The sequence below is a fragment of the Sebastes fasciatus genome, chromosome 23, assembly GCF_043250625.1.
Source record: "Sebastes fasciatus isolate fSebFas1 chromosome 23, fSebFas1.pri, whole genome shotgun sequence".
Lineage (NCBI taxonomy): Eukaryota > Metazoa > Chordata > Actinopteri > Perciformes > Sebastidae > Sebastes > Sebastes fasciatus.
Genome location: NC_133817.1, coordinates 14199742 through 14216621, shown reverse-complemented (window position 1 = coordinate 14216621; position 16880 = coordinate 14199742). Strand labels below are relative to the sequence as shown.

General features: G+C 42.3%; 1 protein-coding gene across 3 annotated transcripts in view; it reads left to right on the top strand.

The window, feature by feature from the left end:
- The first annotated feature begins 3246 nt into the window (after positions 1-3246).
- Positions 3247-16880, top strand: part of cacna2d1a (calcium channel, voltage-dependent, alpha 2/delta subunit 1a) — a 103826-nt gene continuing 90192 nt past the window's right edge. For 2 of the 3 annotated variants that reach the window (XM_074625378.1, XM_074625379.1), the window contains exon 1: positions 3250-3659. In XM_074625378.1, coding sequence (XP_074481479.1) covers positions 3580-3659 — 80 coding nt within the window. In that variant the 5' untranslated portion in view covers positions 3250-3579. Of the gene's footprint in view, positions 3660-16880 lie in introns of all 3 variants that reach the window. The other variant, XM_074625380.1, reaches the window with a different exon arrangement.

Genomic DNA, 16880 nt, shown 5'->3' with positions numbered 1-16880 from the left:
TCTATGGTTAGAGCTGAGGGGATTTGCAGAGTTTGGTGATCATTTTATGGGTTTGTCACTACTACCTGTGGCCCCTGTAACATTACACATGGTCAATTGATCTACTGTTGACATAAAAAAATATTTATATTTATTATAGCACCTTTAAGGATAAACATTTAAGGGAATGGGATGTATTTAGTCAAAGTGAATTTGCTGCGTTTGAGAAGCTTTTGTAAAACAAACTAATCCCTGTGAAAATCCCATGTAATCCTATTTAAGAGACTGTTGCATTTGCTTGGCTGGTTTCAAAAACAGAAGCAGCATGAGGGATTGCTGTTGGATTTTTGTATGCGGCAACACATGGTGCCTTTTGCTTTTCTTCCAGATCAATGTCTTCAGAATTCATAGTATTTTAAAAACCGCCTTGTGGCATTTTGTTATTCATTAACTGACAATTTGTTGTGTTCTCTCATATCTATACATTTCCAAAGCATCTCTGCTCTTTATGTCTGGTTATAACCTGCCCTGCCTCTTCACTGTTTCTCTGTAAACACTCCGTCTACCCAACCTCTGAGCTCTGCCTGGCAAAAGGTCCCAGAGGAGCAGCTTTTATATGAGTTATAGTGAAACCTGAGTGGAGGGACCTGGTCAGCTATTTGCACAGTAAATCTAATTTGGGATTCATATAATAGCAGGTGAGCAACACTTAGCCTTGTTTGTCTACTGCGACCCGTCGTTGGCAAACACAGTGCATGCACACGCCCCATATGCACACAAATAAGTAGACAAAAAAATTAAGATTAGAAATAATAACTTTGGGGTTCCATAATAAGTGAGGAGCTCTGAGGAAATTAGTCAGAGATTCATTTTGTATCTGGCAAGGGACTCTGGAGAGGAAAACTCATTAGAAAGTACAGTATATTCATGGTATTTACCTTACTGATTGTCCCAGCAAAAGAAAATGTCACTTCATATTAAATTTGCCAAAGCCCTTGGAGCAAGTGGAATTTATTATCACATTTCAGCAGATGCACTGCACTGTTGCAAATTAAATGAAGGCTTATAATGATATACATAATAAAACAGAGAACCTTTTATTAGATGGGGAATTGTGAGCTTTTCCTTGCGATGTTTGGCTGAATCTGACACTGGCATCTAGCAGCTATGTTGAGGGCCCCAAAAAACGCTTTCAGCAACACGTGTGACCGGACGTAAACAAAGTTGTCCTTATCTGCTCTCAAATCCAACCTGGTTTGTGATGCGTCCTTGTTATTAAGGATGCACAAGAGCAGTGGCGGACTCAGGCTGTCTGAGAGGCAGGGGGCGAAAATAATAAAATGGGGCACCAGCACGCAGAAAGTTTTCCAGCATGTAGGGCAGCCTATTTGGCACTGCATTATGTTTTTCTCCATTTTAAGGCCAAGTTTGAGGGCACTTTATCTTGTTTTCTCCACTGGAAGGGCACACGGAAGACACTTTATGACGTTTTCTCCACTGGAAGTGCACCCTAGAGGGCACTTTATCTTGTTATCTCCACTGGAAGGGCACCTTAGTGTGCACTTTATCTTGTTTTCTCCACTGGAAGGGCACCTTAGTGTGCACTTTATCTTGTTTTCTCCACTGGAAGGGCACCTTAGTGGGCACTTTATCTTGTTTTCTCCACTGGTAGGGCACCCTAGAAGGCGCTTTATATTGTTTTCTCCACTAGAAGGGCATTTTGTCTCGTTTTCCCCACTAATTATGCTTCATGGTATAAGGAATAGTTTTGGCTGTAGATAAATAATACATTTTAAGGAAAGAAAACAAAGATTCTTCTGTATATTAGTTGTTGTTTGCCCTCTGATGATCATCAGCTTGAGGTTTCATTATAAGGTTAATAAAAGGAGACATGCTGTCCATCAATCTGAATGACAAGTGTGGGCAGCAGACAGGAAGGTGGCTGCATGGTGGCGAGGGCGGTGTTTTTTGTGCCAAGTGTCCAAGTGTCCGGTGCTTGATAAACTCGAGAGAGCCATGCGTAACTGTTGCTGCATGTGGTGGTGATGGTGGGTAGAGAGACTGAGAGAGCACCCCGCCGGAAACCCATTTGTGCGTCAGAAACACAAACACACAAAAAAACACACACTGTAAAAAATGTCACGCACAGTAATCCACACTTCAAAAGGTGTCCTTATTATGTCATCTAGTGTTATTTGTATGTTTATTAAGCAGTGAATTTTGACTAGTAGGTTTAATTAATTCCACTTTTTCGCCGGAAATATATGTTTAATGGGACTATTTGTAACTTTCAGAATTGTTTGTTAACAGCGACACCTGTGGCCGTTAAGTCAACTAAAGTCAGCATTGGGCTCGCGCTTGCTCGCTCTAAATAGACATGAACGAGCATCGCTCAAAACAGTGAGGCAACACACGTCAGCTAAAACCACAATATCACTCTATATTTCACCTGCTTGGCAGTAATGTTAGCTGACCAGACGAAGGTCTCTCCATGAATCAATGCTGATCCTAGTGTTGGCTTTTCCTGCTTCAGCCTCCCGACCAGGAACAGGGGAGACACCGGCACCCGGTCGGAGACGATAAAGTAACTCGCTGCGGAGCCCCGTCACTTCACGAGACACGGAAAACCTCTGTTGGTCTTTGAGGAGCTGCAGCATTTATTTCTGCACAAACGTCCACTAGATATTCTCAGCGCTAATCTAACTCTTCTGCAGTGTGTAGTGTGCACACATGCACGTAAGAGTGGAGCGCGAGAACGCGCGCGGTGTGTGAGTGAAGGCAGGCAGAGGAGCAGGGACTCCGGCCCTGGAGACCAAAGCTACCGTAGCTTTTCTCCCCTGTATCTTCTGGCCGTGGTCGGGGGGCTGGAGCAGGAAGAGTTAACACAACTTTGCGGTTTTGGTGCTTACGTGTAGTTTGTGTTGGAGTCTGATGGTACGTGTCGACAGAGAGTCGCAAAAGCGAGCGGCGCGCATGGGAAACCGACCCCGGTAGATTTATACGTGTAAAAAGTTACAAACAGTCCCTTTAATTGTTTTGTTTAAATAAAGCAGAATACAGTGACAGATCTCTCCAAATCCATTCAGAAAAGGACACATGAAAAAAAAAAAAAACATTAAAACTTATGGAAGCACCCACTTTAACGCACTTTCCCCACGTGTTTTACAGGAAGAACCTCGCTGCTAAATGATGATATTTTTTGCAGTGTGCGCTGTGAGAGGCACTACCGCTCTGCCGGCCAAGCTGAAGCTCCAAATGCGCCCTCCCACTTTTCTCCTTCTCTCTTTTTTGACACACAGCCGTAGATCTGCTCTAATAGCCTATCGCAGTTTGAGACACTCACTTTAACAGTGTCACACACACACACACACACACACACACTGAACCAAAAAAAGATCACTCCTCAACTCCACCGGTGGGAGGAGGAGAAACACACAGATACCAGATGAGATTTGTTTCCAAACGCGCACCGATGGCGGTGTGAGGCGTTTTTGGCTGAGAAATACGCACGGCGTTGTTGTGGATTTGTGAAACCTCTTTTTTGTGCATCTTTTTTTTCTTTGGATCGTTGGTTGCGGAGGGGGAATAATAAACAAAGCTATGGATTACTCAATCTGCTTACTTTTACTGCTGTCAACCGTTTCGTCTGTGTCGACTGGACAATTCCCAACACCTCAGATGTGAGTACAAGCTTCATAACAGCCTGTTGTTGGCTTTTGAGAAGTCTTGGATATTATTCTGGGTGTTGCATGCAGATATTACAATCTGAGTTGTATTTTTCTGAGACATTTCTGCTATTCACTAAAAGATAAGTTATATTATCTTCAGCAGTTTGGTGGAACATTATCCTTGAGGTCTCCTCTTCCTCCTTGCCAAGTGATGATGATTGCACATTACTTCGGATACAACTTTAACCCAGTGAAACACTATATACTGTCCATTTGTTGCCAGCTTGCAGCAGCAGTGTGACATGTTGGCTTGCTGTCATGATGTGGATCAACCCCAGGCAGGAAGGTAGACTGAGGTCTCAATGTGTGGCTCAGGGGGTTCCCAAACTTTTCCCTGTGACATCTCCTCCACACACACAAAGGCAGTTTTTGTCACAGATTGTTTTTTGGTGGATGAATCTGATTCATTTTGATAGTTTGTGTTGTTGTTTTCAAGCAAAAATACCAAAACATGTGAATATTTGGTAGTTTTTCTCTGTCCTCTATGATGGTGACTTGAAAATCTCTGTTTTCAAAACAAGCAATATGTTGTAAGAGGTCACCTTGGGGTCAGGGAACTTGTGATGGACCTTTTTTTCACAATTATTGTCTGACCAAACTTATTGATTAATCAAGAAGACAACTGGAAAAATAATCGATAATGAAAATAATAGTTAGTTGCTTCCCTAAAATGAGACTGTGAGACTTGTGGCCATGACTTCACTTGAGTGTTTTTATAAGACCTACACTAGGGCTAGGAAATATGACGATATATATCGTCAATACTATATAAAAATGTCTATCGTATATATATATTTCTATATAATTTTTATCGCGATATAGGCTAGGTCTGTTATGTTCATTTTGCTCTCAAGTTCCTAAAATGAGAAAATACTTTTCATTTGTCAAGTATTTAATCCACATGGGAGTATACTGTGTACAAAAACCTTTATAGACTATTTATTTATTGAATTCCGAGGAAAAATGTGATATATATCGTTCTCACACTCAGACCTAACCTACTGGTATCTTAGTAGGTACAGTTGTCTGCCAATTTACAGCCATCTGTATGTGCTCAGTACACTTAGACACACTTCTTAATCATGCACCTCCATATGGATGAAAACTCTCCCTGTCGGAAGGGTTATGAACTTGAGATGAAGTAGAGGTATCACTCTCCGTCTAAATCTGACTCCCAACCTCTATATTAATAGCTGTAACAGATGATACATCCACAGTTCCTAAATTAAACGTGTAGGTGTGTGTGAGCCAGTTTCAGCTCCTCACGCTTAATCAACAGGTATTCCAGATGGTTCGGACGGAGGCTGGACTCCAGCGTTTTGGTTTTGAATGCAGCCCAAGTACAGTCTCCCCCCCCCAGAGAGGTGCCGGTGAGCCACGATGGCACTCAGCCTAATGGCCGAGCACAATGATGTCAGACTAGCAGAGTGGCCTGCCCACTCCCTATATTTCATGGGCACTAAGTGGATTGATCTGTGGGTTGTGTACATGATATTCACACAGACCCACTTTCACTGACATGGTTGACTTACTGAGAGGAATTGGCAATCTGTGTAAACAATATTAAAATTCACAACAAGATTGGCAGGAGCTCTTGGTTTGAATTAGGAAAAACTTCATTTAGAGGAAAAGACGGTGCCAGAAAACAGTCATATCACGGAATCTGAATTTGGACATCTGCTTCTTGGCCATCAATGATGATGACAATTTCTTGCTGTGGAAGAAAACAAGCAAAGAAATCCTCCTGTGTGCTTGTGTTCAGCCCAGTCGCACAGCAGTACATTAAATAGTCACGAAATTGAATGTATTTATTGGTGTACATAGACACAAATTCCACATTTTGTTTGTGATGAAATCAATTAATATGTAATCCACGTAATTGTGAACCGGGAAGTATAAAGAGCGGGTGAACGCCGCGTATGGACGAGGTCGAGGTGGATGAGTGGGTCAAAAAACACAAAGTTGAAAGTTGATTTATCTGTCACGTAACATCCGTACTTGAGTTACACCACTTGCAGAGTTATTTTAACCCAAACCGTGATCTTTTCTTAAACCTAACTAAATAGTTTGTTGCCTAAGCCTAACCAAGTCGATCTATTCCTAAACCTAACTAAGTAATTTGTTGCCTAAGCTTAACCAAATTGATCTTTTCCTAAACCTAACTAAGTAGTTTGTTGCCTAAACGTAACCAAGTTGATCTTTTCCTAAACCTAACTAAGTAGTTTTGTTGCCAAGCCTAACCAAGTCGATCTTTTCCTAAACCTAACTAAGGAGTTTGTTGCCTAAACCTAACCAAGTTGATCTTTTCCTAAACCTAACTAAGTAGTTTTGTTGCCCAAGCCTAACCAAGTCGATCTATTCCTAAACCTAACTAAGTAATTTTATTTTGAAAAAGACTGGAGCGGAAATAGAAAAATACGTCGTTGAAGGTCGTGCTGAGCGTCACGATAAAAAAAAGGTAAATTAATGTCTATGTACACAAATCAAATAGATTCAATTTCATGACTATTTCATCAACTGCCGTGAGACTGTGTTGTTGTGCGTTACTCTTGGTGTGCTCTTGTGGTGATGATGATTTTGAGTGACAAGCGTCACATTGACTCCTCAAGGATGGAGAGACTGACCCAGTGTGTTCTCCTCTAGGAAATTCAGAAATGGGAATAGGCAAAGGTCTTAAGTAGCTTTGTGTGACTAAAAACAGACATTTACACACACAGTGTGTGCAGTATTGCCATGTCCTCTCTCTCTGTCTTTCTCACCTCCCTGTCTCATGGCTTGAAGTGTGACTGTATCTCTGGGCTCCATCTCTAACCTCACATGCCAGCATCTGTCTGCTTCAGATCTTCATGTCCCCTCTCTTTTTCTCAGCCCTCCCTCCATCCCTTCTCACTATCGTCCTCATCGCGCATCCCTTTCCGTCTTGTTCATCCCCCTGTCCATCTTCTTCCTGTCCGGCTCCCTATCTCTCTCTTCTTTTTCTTCGTTGCCCGAAGGCGGATGATTAACATCATCGAATCTGAAATGCAAAGTCTGATGTCATAGACTTGTGCCCCAGAGATCTCGGCGCCAGCGAGCACACTGGAGAGATCAGGAGAGATAAAAAGAAAAAGATAGAAAAAGAGACGGAAAGGAAAATCCAGACTACTTGGCCTTTTTGATCCCATATGTCTATTGTATAAGGACATTTTGCCGCATGTGTACTGTTACCACCCTCACAGCCGAAAAAATGCAAGAGATGTCCAAATCTTTATGTCATCATGTGCCGAGGCATTCAGCCATCCAATCCAGCACGCGATCATATGCTTCTTTCTGGCTTTGGCCTTAGTCACCGACACACTTTAGTCTCCATCCTCCCTATATCCTCAGTTTCTGTCACCCTCTGCTCCATTTCTCCCACTTGCTTTTTTCTTCTTTTTTTTTTTTTTAAAAGCTAACTAGATTTCATGCTCAACCAGCTAAAGAGCCACGCTTCTCGTGTTCTCCTCGTCTCTGGCGATCAGTGGGCATAATGTGTGGAGGCACTTCATCTGAACAGAGAGCAGCATGGGCAGTTGTGAGCAGGGAGAGTGTATGTATGCGACTATATAGGGTAGGTTCCTGAGGTATCTGTAAGCAAACAAGGTCCAGAGTGGCGTTAATCATCTCATCTAACTCTCGGCAAGAAAGTGAATAAGCACATTGCCCCAAATATCTTTTTTTTTTCTTAAACCAAGTGAGAATTAAGGTCAAGCTACCTCTGTTCTTACACGCTGATCTCATAGAAAGGTTTATAAATAGCATGACATTGCAAGGACATTCCGTGTGTCATGAGGACACATTTTTTGACCTTTTGTGTGTCATTTGTATGCCACGCAAAAAAACTACGGTAACGCCCGCAGTTAGGTTTAGGCAACAAAACCATTTAGGGTGCTTTCACACCTGTAGTTGGGTTCATTTGTTCCGGACCAATAAGGGACTTATATATTGTTGCATTTTAATTCTGGTCCGGTTCCTGTTCACACTGACTTTTTTACAAACAAACCAGAGGAGTAAACATGAAGTTAGACAAGCTGACAGGTAACTCGTTGATTGGACGGTTTTGGCGATTGTCATCCTGCATCATCAGGACCAACGTGAGGAAATCAAATTCTGGTGAGTGACAGCGGATGGATTCATTAGTAGTTTTAAACCCAAACACCACAAACGAACCGCAACGGAGTCCGCTTGGAACCGAACCATTTTCAGGCGGTCTTGGTTCAGTAGTTTGGGCCCGCACCATGGTTCGATTGACTGCTTTTCAGGGCAAGTGTTGAAGCACCCTTAGTTAGGTTTAGGAAAAACGTCATGGTTGGGCTTAAAATAGGTAAAATATGTACAGAAACAACGGAACATAAGTACGGAAAACACGTCACAAACGTCATTAAAAAGCACGTAGCAAACGTCACTAACGTAACTTAACAAAACAAAACACCACCTGGTTGAAAGTCCTGTGTTTGTTGGACCCATCCACCTTCCCATCGCAAGCAGTCTTTATCACTTTCTACTTTACATCACTAGCTCTGAGCGTAGCACATTTACACGGAAGCGTTTACATTGCAGTCAGTACACACTACATGCCGTACAAATGACACGCCAAAAAGCAAGAACGGCGTTATAATTGGGCACTAAATGCCTTGCCCATTATCGTGTCATTCATACGCCTTTTCATGCGATCAGGCTGGTTCTTAATGCTTTCTTTGAGAAATGTATGTATGCGGTGTAATTTCCTCGATGGTTCTCTGCCTTACTTTGTCTTGCATGATGTCTCGACTCAGTCTTGATACTTGTTACATCCCAGTAGCCCTGGCCGAGACACTGACAGAGGCCTGTAATGAATATGGCTCAGTTCCCACCCATATGCATCTTATTTCACGGCCAAACTTCCTCTGGACCCCAGATGCTTGGATGCACTGCTACTGAAACAGCTCGCTCATTAAATGTGATATATTGCAACAATAAAAACTATACATAAATATAGAGATAAAGCAGATAATCATGACTTTAATCTGCAGTGCTGCGATCAGACAAATACTGGGAGTCGTGATTTTAAAAGTTGGCTCGCAGCTAAGACAACTTGTTAATGCGTCATTGTGGCGCTAGAAGATTTGAACCAGAAAATGTGGCTATATCCCTGGAAAAATCACACAGTCACAGTGTCAAACACATTGGTCTGTTATTAAATTTTTTTTACAAATGTATTTTTGTCAATGGAAAAAAAAGCTCCAGGCCTTGTGTCTTGATTGAATCAGAGAGCCTTGATCTTGTTTCTTTGCTTTGGGAGAGACGAAGGGATTTAAAATATCTCATCTAATATAATCAAGGAATTAAAGTTGATAAATTCGATTTTTCCTTCGACTTTGATTCCAGTGTCAAATCTAACTTGGATTACGACGGCTGATAATACGGGGAGGTTTTTGAAGAGGATGACTCAAATGTAATGAGCAGATCGTGGAAATGATCAGCTCGGGCTTGCATCGGGTTTCCTTGGCTGTGATTTGCACCTCTCGGCCCCCAGAGAGTTGGTGCTAGCAGGTATATTTCAGGAGGCATGCCTTGAGTCAAGCAGCTGGCGGGTTATATCTGTTACATGCAAGGGTGCACGATCTGTGCCCATGGATACTGTTTGCTCTCCACTCTCACTTTTCTTTCACCCTCTCTCACAGTTTATCTTTATCCCTCTTTTCCCACTTTTTCTCTCCTTCTCTCCCACTCCCTCCCCTTTGCCCCAATCTCAACCCTGGCTATATTTAGGCAAGCCTCAGATGTTGGTAAAGATACAGGACAGAGGGGTGTAGCGTGACAGGGGGCTTCCCATAAATCTCCCCTCCGCTCGTATTGTGCGGACTCGTTGTTTATGCGAGTGTTCCTTCAGTGTCTGGTTTAAGTTTCTCATGAATTCCTTATGAGAAAAAAGTCATCATGTCCCCCCTGCCCTGTAAAGAAAAACTGGGAGTAACGGAGCAACCCCCGATGCTGTATTACTTCCCCCACAATCCGTTGCCACATGGAAATTCCCGAGAATTTTCCATTGCAGCGTTGCCCAGGCAACCTCGGGAATAGCTAACAGCTGTTTGGTCGGGAGCCCTCTCCTGTACAGGAAGCACATCTGTATATAATGTAATATAAAGCACGGGAAGTGTAGTTTTTAAGGCTGTGTTGTAAATCAGGCGTGTGTCTTTCCTTCCTTATTTCATTGTTTATTTAGTGATAAGGCTTTTGTACAACAACGTAAAACAAGATACAGAAGAGAAGAAGTAGTAGAGATAAAGGAGAAGAGAATATTTGAAGAAAGAGGTTGTGTGTGTGTGTGACTGAAAGTTTAAAGTCTGATTTCAAAGGTCTAAATCGAAAGCTTATTTTGATTGATTTCCGATATTTTTCACTATCGGGATAATGTTTGAAATGAATGTACTACTGGTAACTGTATGAAGCTTGTCTTGTGGGAGGGGCTTAGGACAGAGGAGAGCTGCAGGAGGACGGATGTATTTTCAAATGCTGGTGTTTTTATGACAGCCGTGGCTGGACGCATTATGTTTTCGGGTTGTCCATCCGTTCATCCAGACCTTTTTCTCGTGAGCGCGATATCTCAGGAACGCCTTTCTTCAAATTTGGCAACACATCCACTTGGACTCGAGGATGAACTGATTAGATTTCGGTGGTCAAAGGTCACTGTGACCTCACAAAACACGTTTTTGGAGATAACTTAAGAATTCATATGCTGATTATAACAATTTCACAGAAATATCTAACAGGATTAAATGACGAAGTGATGACAGTTTGGACAGACATGGATGTAAACTGTAACTTGGGTGGTTGGTGAAAGCATACAATCGCGGGGCGGTAATTCTAGTTTTTCGCCTTTCCCAGAAAACTGCCTACCCCAGCTTTAAGTGCTTCAAATACCTCTTGTGAGACACCACAAGCCTGTCTGATGTGTAATATTTTGAGAGACACAGAGAAAAGTGGACCCATGATGGCTTCCCCTGAGCCCCTTAATGGAGTCATATTGGCGTGTAAGAGCTGTTAATGCCAGACTACACTACATTACTACACCACAGTGGACAGTGTGCGTAGCCATCAGGGAGACTAGTACTCAGTACAGCACTAACAGTAGTCTGCTCGTGTAGGCGTCGAGATTGACGTTAATTGGACATTTTGGCCGGGGGGGGGGGCTCTCTAATCTCTCTCTTTATACCCATCGTGCGTCCGAGAATTGTGTGTGTGTGGTGAGGCAAAATGGTCGGATTGATGTATGGATGGATGGGTAGAGAGGTTGCTCAGAAAGTGTGAAGGTGACAGGCATGTGGAGGTTTAGTCATTTGAGCAGAGTTCAGAATGACATGTAGCAGATAGAAAGACAGCTGGAGGGGCGAGGGTGAGCAAGAAAGGGGGAAACAGTCAAATTGTTTAATAAAATAACATTTAATTATGACTGAAAAGACAATATATACATTTAAATTATATTACAGTGTGAGGAAAAGTGCCATGTTTCCTATGTATTTTTACAAGCTTTATTTTAGATATTTAATCCATTACTTGACTTGATAATGACATCAGTCATTATTTCTTTGTCCTGGACATTTCATGAAGGAAATAGTCGCCAACTTGACCCATATTCTTGTGCACACACAGGAGGTATAATATTAATTATCCGCTGTCGTCGTTCTTTAGTATTGTGCTGGAATCACCCCAGCAGGTGCGATTGCTCCGCAGCGAGTACAAACACTTGCAGGTGTCACAACAATTCTGTTCCCTCCGAGTTAATGTGTCCAGACACCTGCTGGGAGAGGTGATACAATGGGAGCTGTTAGCTCTGTCAGGACGTATATGCCTTTTGACATGGAGGGTGTGGACGAGGCCGACTTGGCGCTAGGGGGACGGCGAGTCAGTCCCAGCGAGCCGCGGCCCAGAGTGTGAGGTCAAACGTGGGCAAGGGTAGGGGGGAGAGAGTCTGACCCCCGGCCCTCTGTGGCAGCGGACAGACTGTAACCACATGGCCCGGTCTGACTTTGTTGATAGACATTTCTTGGAATGTGAATTCTTGTGAATGGATAAATTAATGAATGGTTAAATAACGCTCCAAACTTACGCTAAATTTTGGCAAGGAAAAACTGTCTTGGCCATTTTCTAAAGGGGTCCCTTGACCTCTGACCTCAAGATATGTGAATGAAAATGTGTTCTATGGGTACCCACGAGTCTCCCCTTTACAGACATGCTCACTTTATGATAATCACATGCAGTTTGGGGCAAGTCATAGTCGAGTCAACACACTGACAGCTGTTGTTGCCTGTTGGGCCTGAGTTTGCCATGTTGTGATTTGAGCATATTTTCTTTATGCTAAATGCAGTATTCAGTTCAGTTATCCAGTTTCTGGACAATATTTGTCATTGTTTTGTGTTGTTCATTGACTTTCAATAATAAATATATACATACACTTGCATAAAGCAGCATATTTGCCCACTCCCATGTTGATAAGAGTATTAAATACTTGACAAATCTCCCTTTTAAGGTACATTTTGAACAGATAAAAAATGTGTGATTCATTTTCGATTAGTCATGATTAACTATGGACAATCATGCGATTGACAGGCCTAACAAATTATACTATTGTCCCTTTCATTGGTTAAAATGACAAATGAACTTATCCTAAAATACTGATAGTTCGGTGGTGTTGGCATTTCAAATCCGATACCTGCACCGCGCCATATGAGCACCAATTGACATGCATCAAATGGGGCACGTCATTTATCGCCTTCAGGGCGTTTGGGCCTTTACTGTAACCTTACTTCATTAAAAAAAAGCCCTAATCTGACCTCTAAAAGTCCCTCTCGTATGGTGGTTAATTGAGAAAGCAATTCAGTAACAGCTTTTAAATACCTCTCTAGTCTGGCTTGTTGTCTTTTATACAGTAAATACCTGTGGTGTAGCTTCAAACTGAGCAAAACAAGTCAACACAAAGCTGTTTGTCTTTGGCCATAAGTTCACCTGATAAACCAATCCCACTAAATCAGCTTCCTGTAACCACACCTGCTCTATCAGTTCATGATTGCCCCACCAGCACCCGCCCCATCATTTTGGTAATGATCTCATACAATGTCTCGTCGGCTCGTGCACAGCTGTAATACACCCCAAACATAAGTGCTAGATAGAGCGCCGAAAATACTGTTGTCAAGGCTTCACTTAAACGCGGCTCTTCAGATCCAGGCAGGGGGCCGCGGTAAAAGGCTCCGACTGACTCGCCGAGAGCGAAAATGGCAGAAGAGCGGCAGAAATATCAATAACGTCCTGCCATAAGAGATAATGAGGCCGCGAGACATTTACGAAGCCTGCAATTATGGTGTTATTGACCTCAATAAAGGAGAAGATATCATCACTTGTCTCCTTTTGTGCTCCGTGGTGATACATGGGAGAGGAGGGGAGAGGGGAGGAGGACGAAGGAAAGACGTTTCTGTCATTACGAGTTCATTTAGAGATGAAAATGAGTAGCGTTTGGTTGCAAATAAGGCTATTCATTATGTGTTCGTTAGATGAAAATGTAAGCTATAAGAAAATAAAGTTTTATACACAACAGAGAGGTGGAAGGAAAGAGGGAATACAGAAGAAATGAAGAGGAAAGAATCGGCAGAGATGGACCCAAGCAACCAAAGGAAGCAATAGGTGATGAATTTACACAAGAATGACAAAGGGAGTGTGAGGAAGGAGGGGAAAAGGCACAAAGAAAGTGACTGTTCCGTCTTCCACAAAGCTCTGTCAGGCTCGTTGCTTATTAGACGCCTTGCTTCGTCGTCAGAGCTCTTATTAGCTATCCCCCCAGTGGCTCAATTACATCCAAGCTGCCATCCTCAAACATCCCCATCTTTTCTTTTTTTTTTCTCTCCTTCCTGTAATGGTGTCAGCCTTGTCTCTCTCTAAGAACAGATTAGAAGCCCAAATTACTACTATCAGAGGAGGATTTAAGGTTTCAAGCTGTCTCCCGGTGCTGGAAACCACGACTCCACAACATGATGCGACAGGAAAGGAAGAGAAAGAAAAAAAAATAAAGCAAAGAGTATTTTGCTGTCGGATGATTCCTCCGTGACGCTTTCGATGGTATTAAGAGATCAAATGTGGATCCGCAGACTGGGTTTCGGAGTATAAAAACATGAGGATGTTTACAAGACGAGAGGGTGCCGGAGTGGAAACTCCGAGATTGGATATTGAGCCCTTTGGATTCTCAAAAGCGTGCTGGGGCCTTGGATCAGTCGTGAGGCGGCGTTTTTTGGCGTTTGAGTCGGAGTGATGTAGCGTTCAACGTTGCTGGATCTATTTTTCTGGTCTTTCACTCGGCTCAGGGTGTTTACTTTGTGTCAGGTTTATCCCTCTGTAAAAACAGAAGGAAACAGAAAATAAACAAACGTGTTATGAAGCTATAGAAATAATACACACTTTAAAAACTTCTGCTGCTGAATGACAGCGTAAGGTCGTCGTGGTGAAAGAAACGGCTGCGCTTCTCCCTAGTTGTACTCCTTTCTCCTCCCCTGTTGATCAAGGATATGGCATGCACGCTGCATGACATTAGACTATTAATACCAATAGTTTCAGCTGAGATGAGAGGACTTGAAGCAGCCACCGCCTGCTAACCAGCGAGACGTGAAGAAGTGTTTTATGACAAACTGTTCCAATACTTTTGACAGCCCAAAGCATAAGAATACAGTCTACAGGGTATTTATTTAAAGTTCCCCTCGCTGCTTTCTTTCTAGAAAAAGAGCATATAGGAATAAGTTCGGTATGAAAGTAAAGACGGGCTTGAAGGTAAAATCTTCCCATTCTTCTGTCCATGAACTCCATCAGGGAACCGTCTTTTAAAGTCGGATTACAAACTCTCGCAAACCCCCTTGTAACAGCCCAACTGTGAGCTTTTTTATCTGAACGTTGGATGGAGGTAAAAGTAGAAATGAAGTGATAGTCAAGGACAGTTTGAGGTCGACTCAAAGTAATTGTGGTTTATTACAACGTTGGTCTTGTTTTCAAAGTTTTGGCTGTCAATTCAATCAGTGATAATATTGGATTCAAGTTATTAATTCTGCAAACATGATGACATTTAAGTAGCAATTGGCAGTTCAGGTATTCGACAAAAACAGTCTACACGAGGTCCCTACAGTAGTTGTTCTGGAGCTTTCGATAGTATAACATGATCTTCCTCAGCAGATGGGGTATGCTCAGTTGTCATGGAATGGTAGCTATTCAAATTACTGTACTTTAAGGACGTCTTGTTTAGGGGTTGGTGAAAAAATGGATACAGCATAGTAATGCGATATTTTGCGTGGCAATATTTTATCGATACACGGACGTCAACTATCGATCTTTTATTATATAAACTATTAACCTCTTAACAATCCGACGGCCTGGACGCTATTTTGTTTTCAGAGGTTGTAGCGGGATCAGTCTTAAAGCTAGAGTAAAGATGTTATCATTTAAAACTAGAAAACCTAAGGAATCTATTGGTACCAACCATGTCACGTTACCTTGTCGGGAAGAACGTTAAATAACGCTCCAAAGTTACGCTAAATTTTGGCGAGGAAAAACTGGCATGTCCATTTTCAAAAGGGGTCGCTTGACCTCTGACCTCAAGATATGTGAATAAAAACTCTGAGATGAACAGAGTGAAAATTGTATCTTATTGTATAAAACAGATGTTGACAAACTTGCATAATTTACAGTTGAAAAAAGGTAATAAATCGCAATATATCTTATCGCAATACTCAGCATATCGTAAAATGTTTAAAATTGCAATAAGATCATATTGTGACTTTAGTATCGTGATGATATTGTATCCAGAGGCCTCTGGTGATTCCCACCTCTAGTCTCCTGCATTTTGGCTAAAAAGGTTGAGAAATTTCTATGTTGTTTTTTTTTTAAATGCTTGCCCTATCTGTTTTTATGGATGGAATGGTCATGATGGCCAAAACAATGAAAATAAGACCCAAATTGTAATCAAGCAGAAATATCCTTTCAATAATTCAATCCAGAATGTGAGTTGTAGCTGCTCTTACTTTAAGGATCTTGAATAATTCTTCAATCTAAACAGTTTCCTGACGAACGGGACCCCAAGAGACTTTCATGTTTATAGTTTTTGAGTGTTGAAGCATATTCACTTCCTGAGCCGACTATCCCTCAAGTGTATTAACCCAACTAAAGTGTATTAAATAGCTGCACAACAGCGAAAGGCCTGAGGCTGTGGTTTTGAAGTGTAGAAACCCCCTCCTCTCAGTCACACGCTGCTCAACCGGAGGGGTAAATGTGGTCAGAGGTAAGGCAGCAGTGCTTTAATGCTGAGTCATGCTCTCTATTCTGGGACCACTTCCCTGTGTTCACCCCTCTGATTGGACAGTTTGGCAGAGCAAGGCTATTTGTTTTTATTTTAATGGTGTGTCAGGGTTTTCCTAGAAGTTCTTCCTTATTTCCCACTTCTTTAAGGTGGCAAATAATGCTGATTAAAGGGAGGTAACATATACAGCGGGTTTATCAGAGCCCTTCCCTTGCAAACAGCTGCCTCCTGCTGCTGCTGGAAACATTATTACAAATATTGATTAGTGTAGCATAGATGTCGTAGTCCGTGCTAATTGTTCATACTCTAAATTGTTCTCCGGTGCTTTTGTCATGCACCAGTCCATCACTCTTGAATGGCAGGTTGTATAACACATGCACAAATGGGTCACGCCCACTTCATTACATTAGGAGCTGCACCTGTCCTGTTGACCTTTGACCCTGGGCCACCTCCCCCACTGGCCTCTGAAAGACCCGCTGCTCTGGTTACATACGGACGTTGACACACACACATGTACATGTACACACACACACACACACACACACACACACACACACACACATGTGACAGCTGGCCTAACGGAGGCAGCTTCTCTTCCAGTCATTAGAGGGATGGAGGCCAAAGGAAAGAGGGAGGGACTACTTTGAGTAAAGCACAAATTAAGACACATGCTCACTGGACTAGTTGAGGAATGAGCTAATTTAAGAAAGTTTCACATACTTCTGATGACTGTATTTCGTCTTGTGTGTCTGTTTTTCTGAATTGGTCTGCAGCATTGTGGTGTGTCACTATCTATCTGCAGTAATATCGACACCGCTCACCGGCACCTCATTTAATTTCACACCATT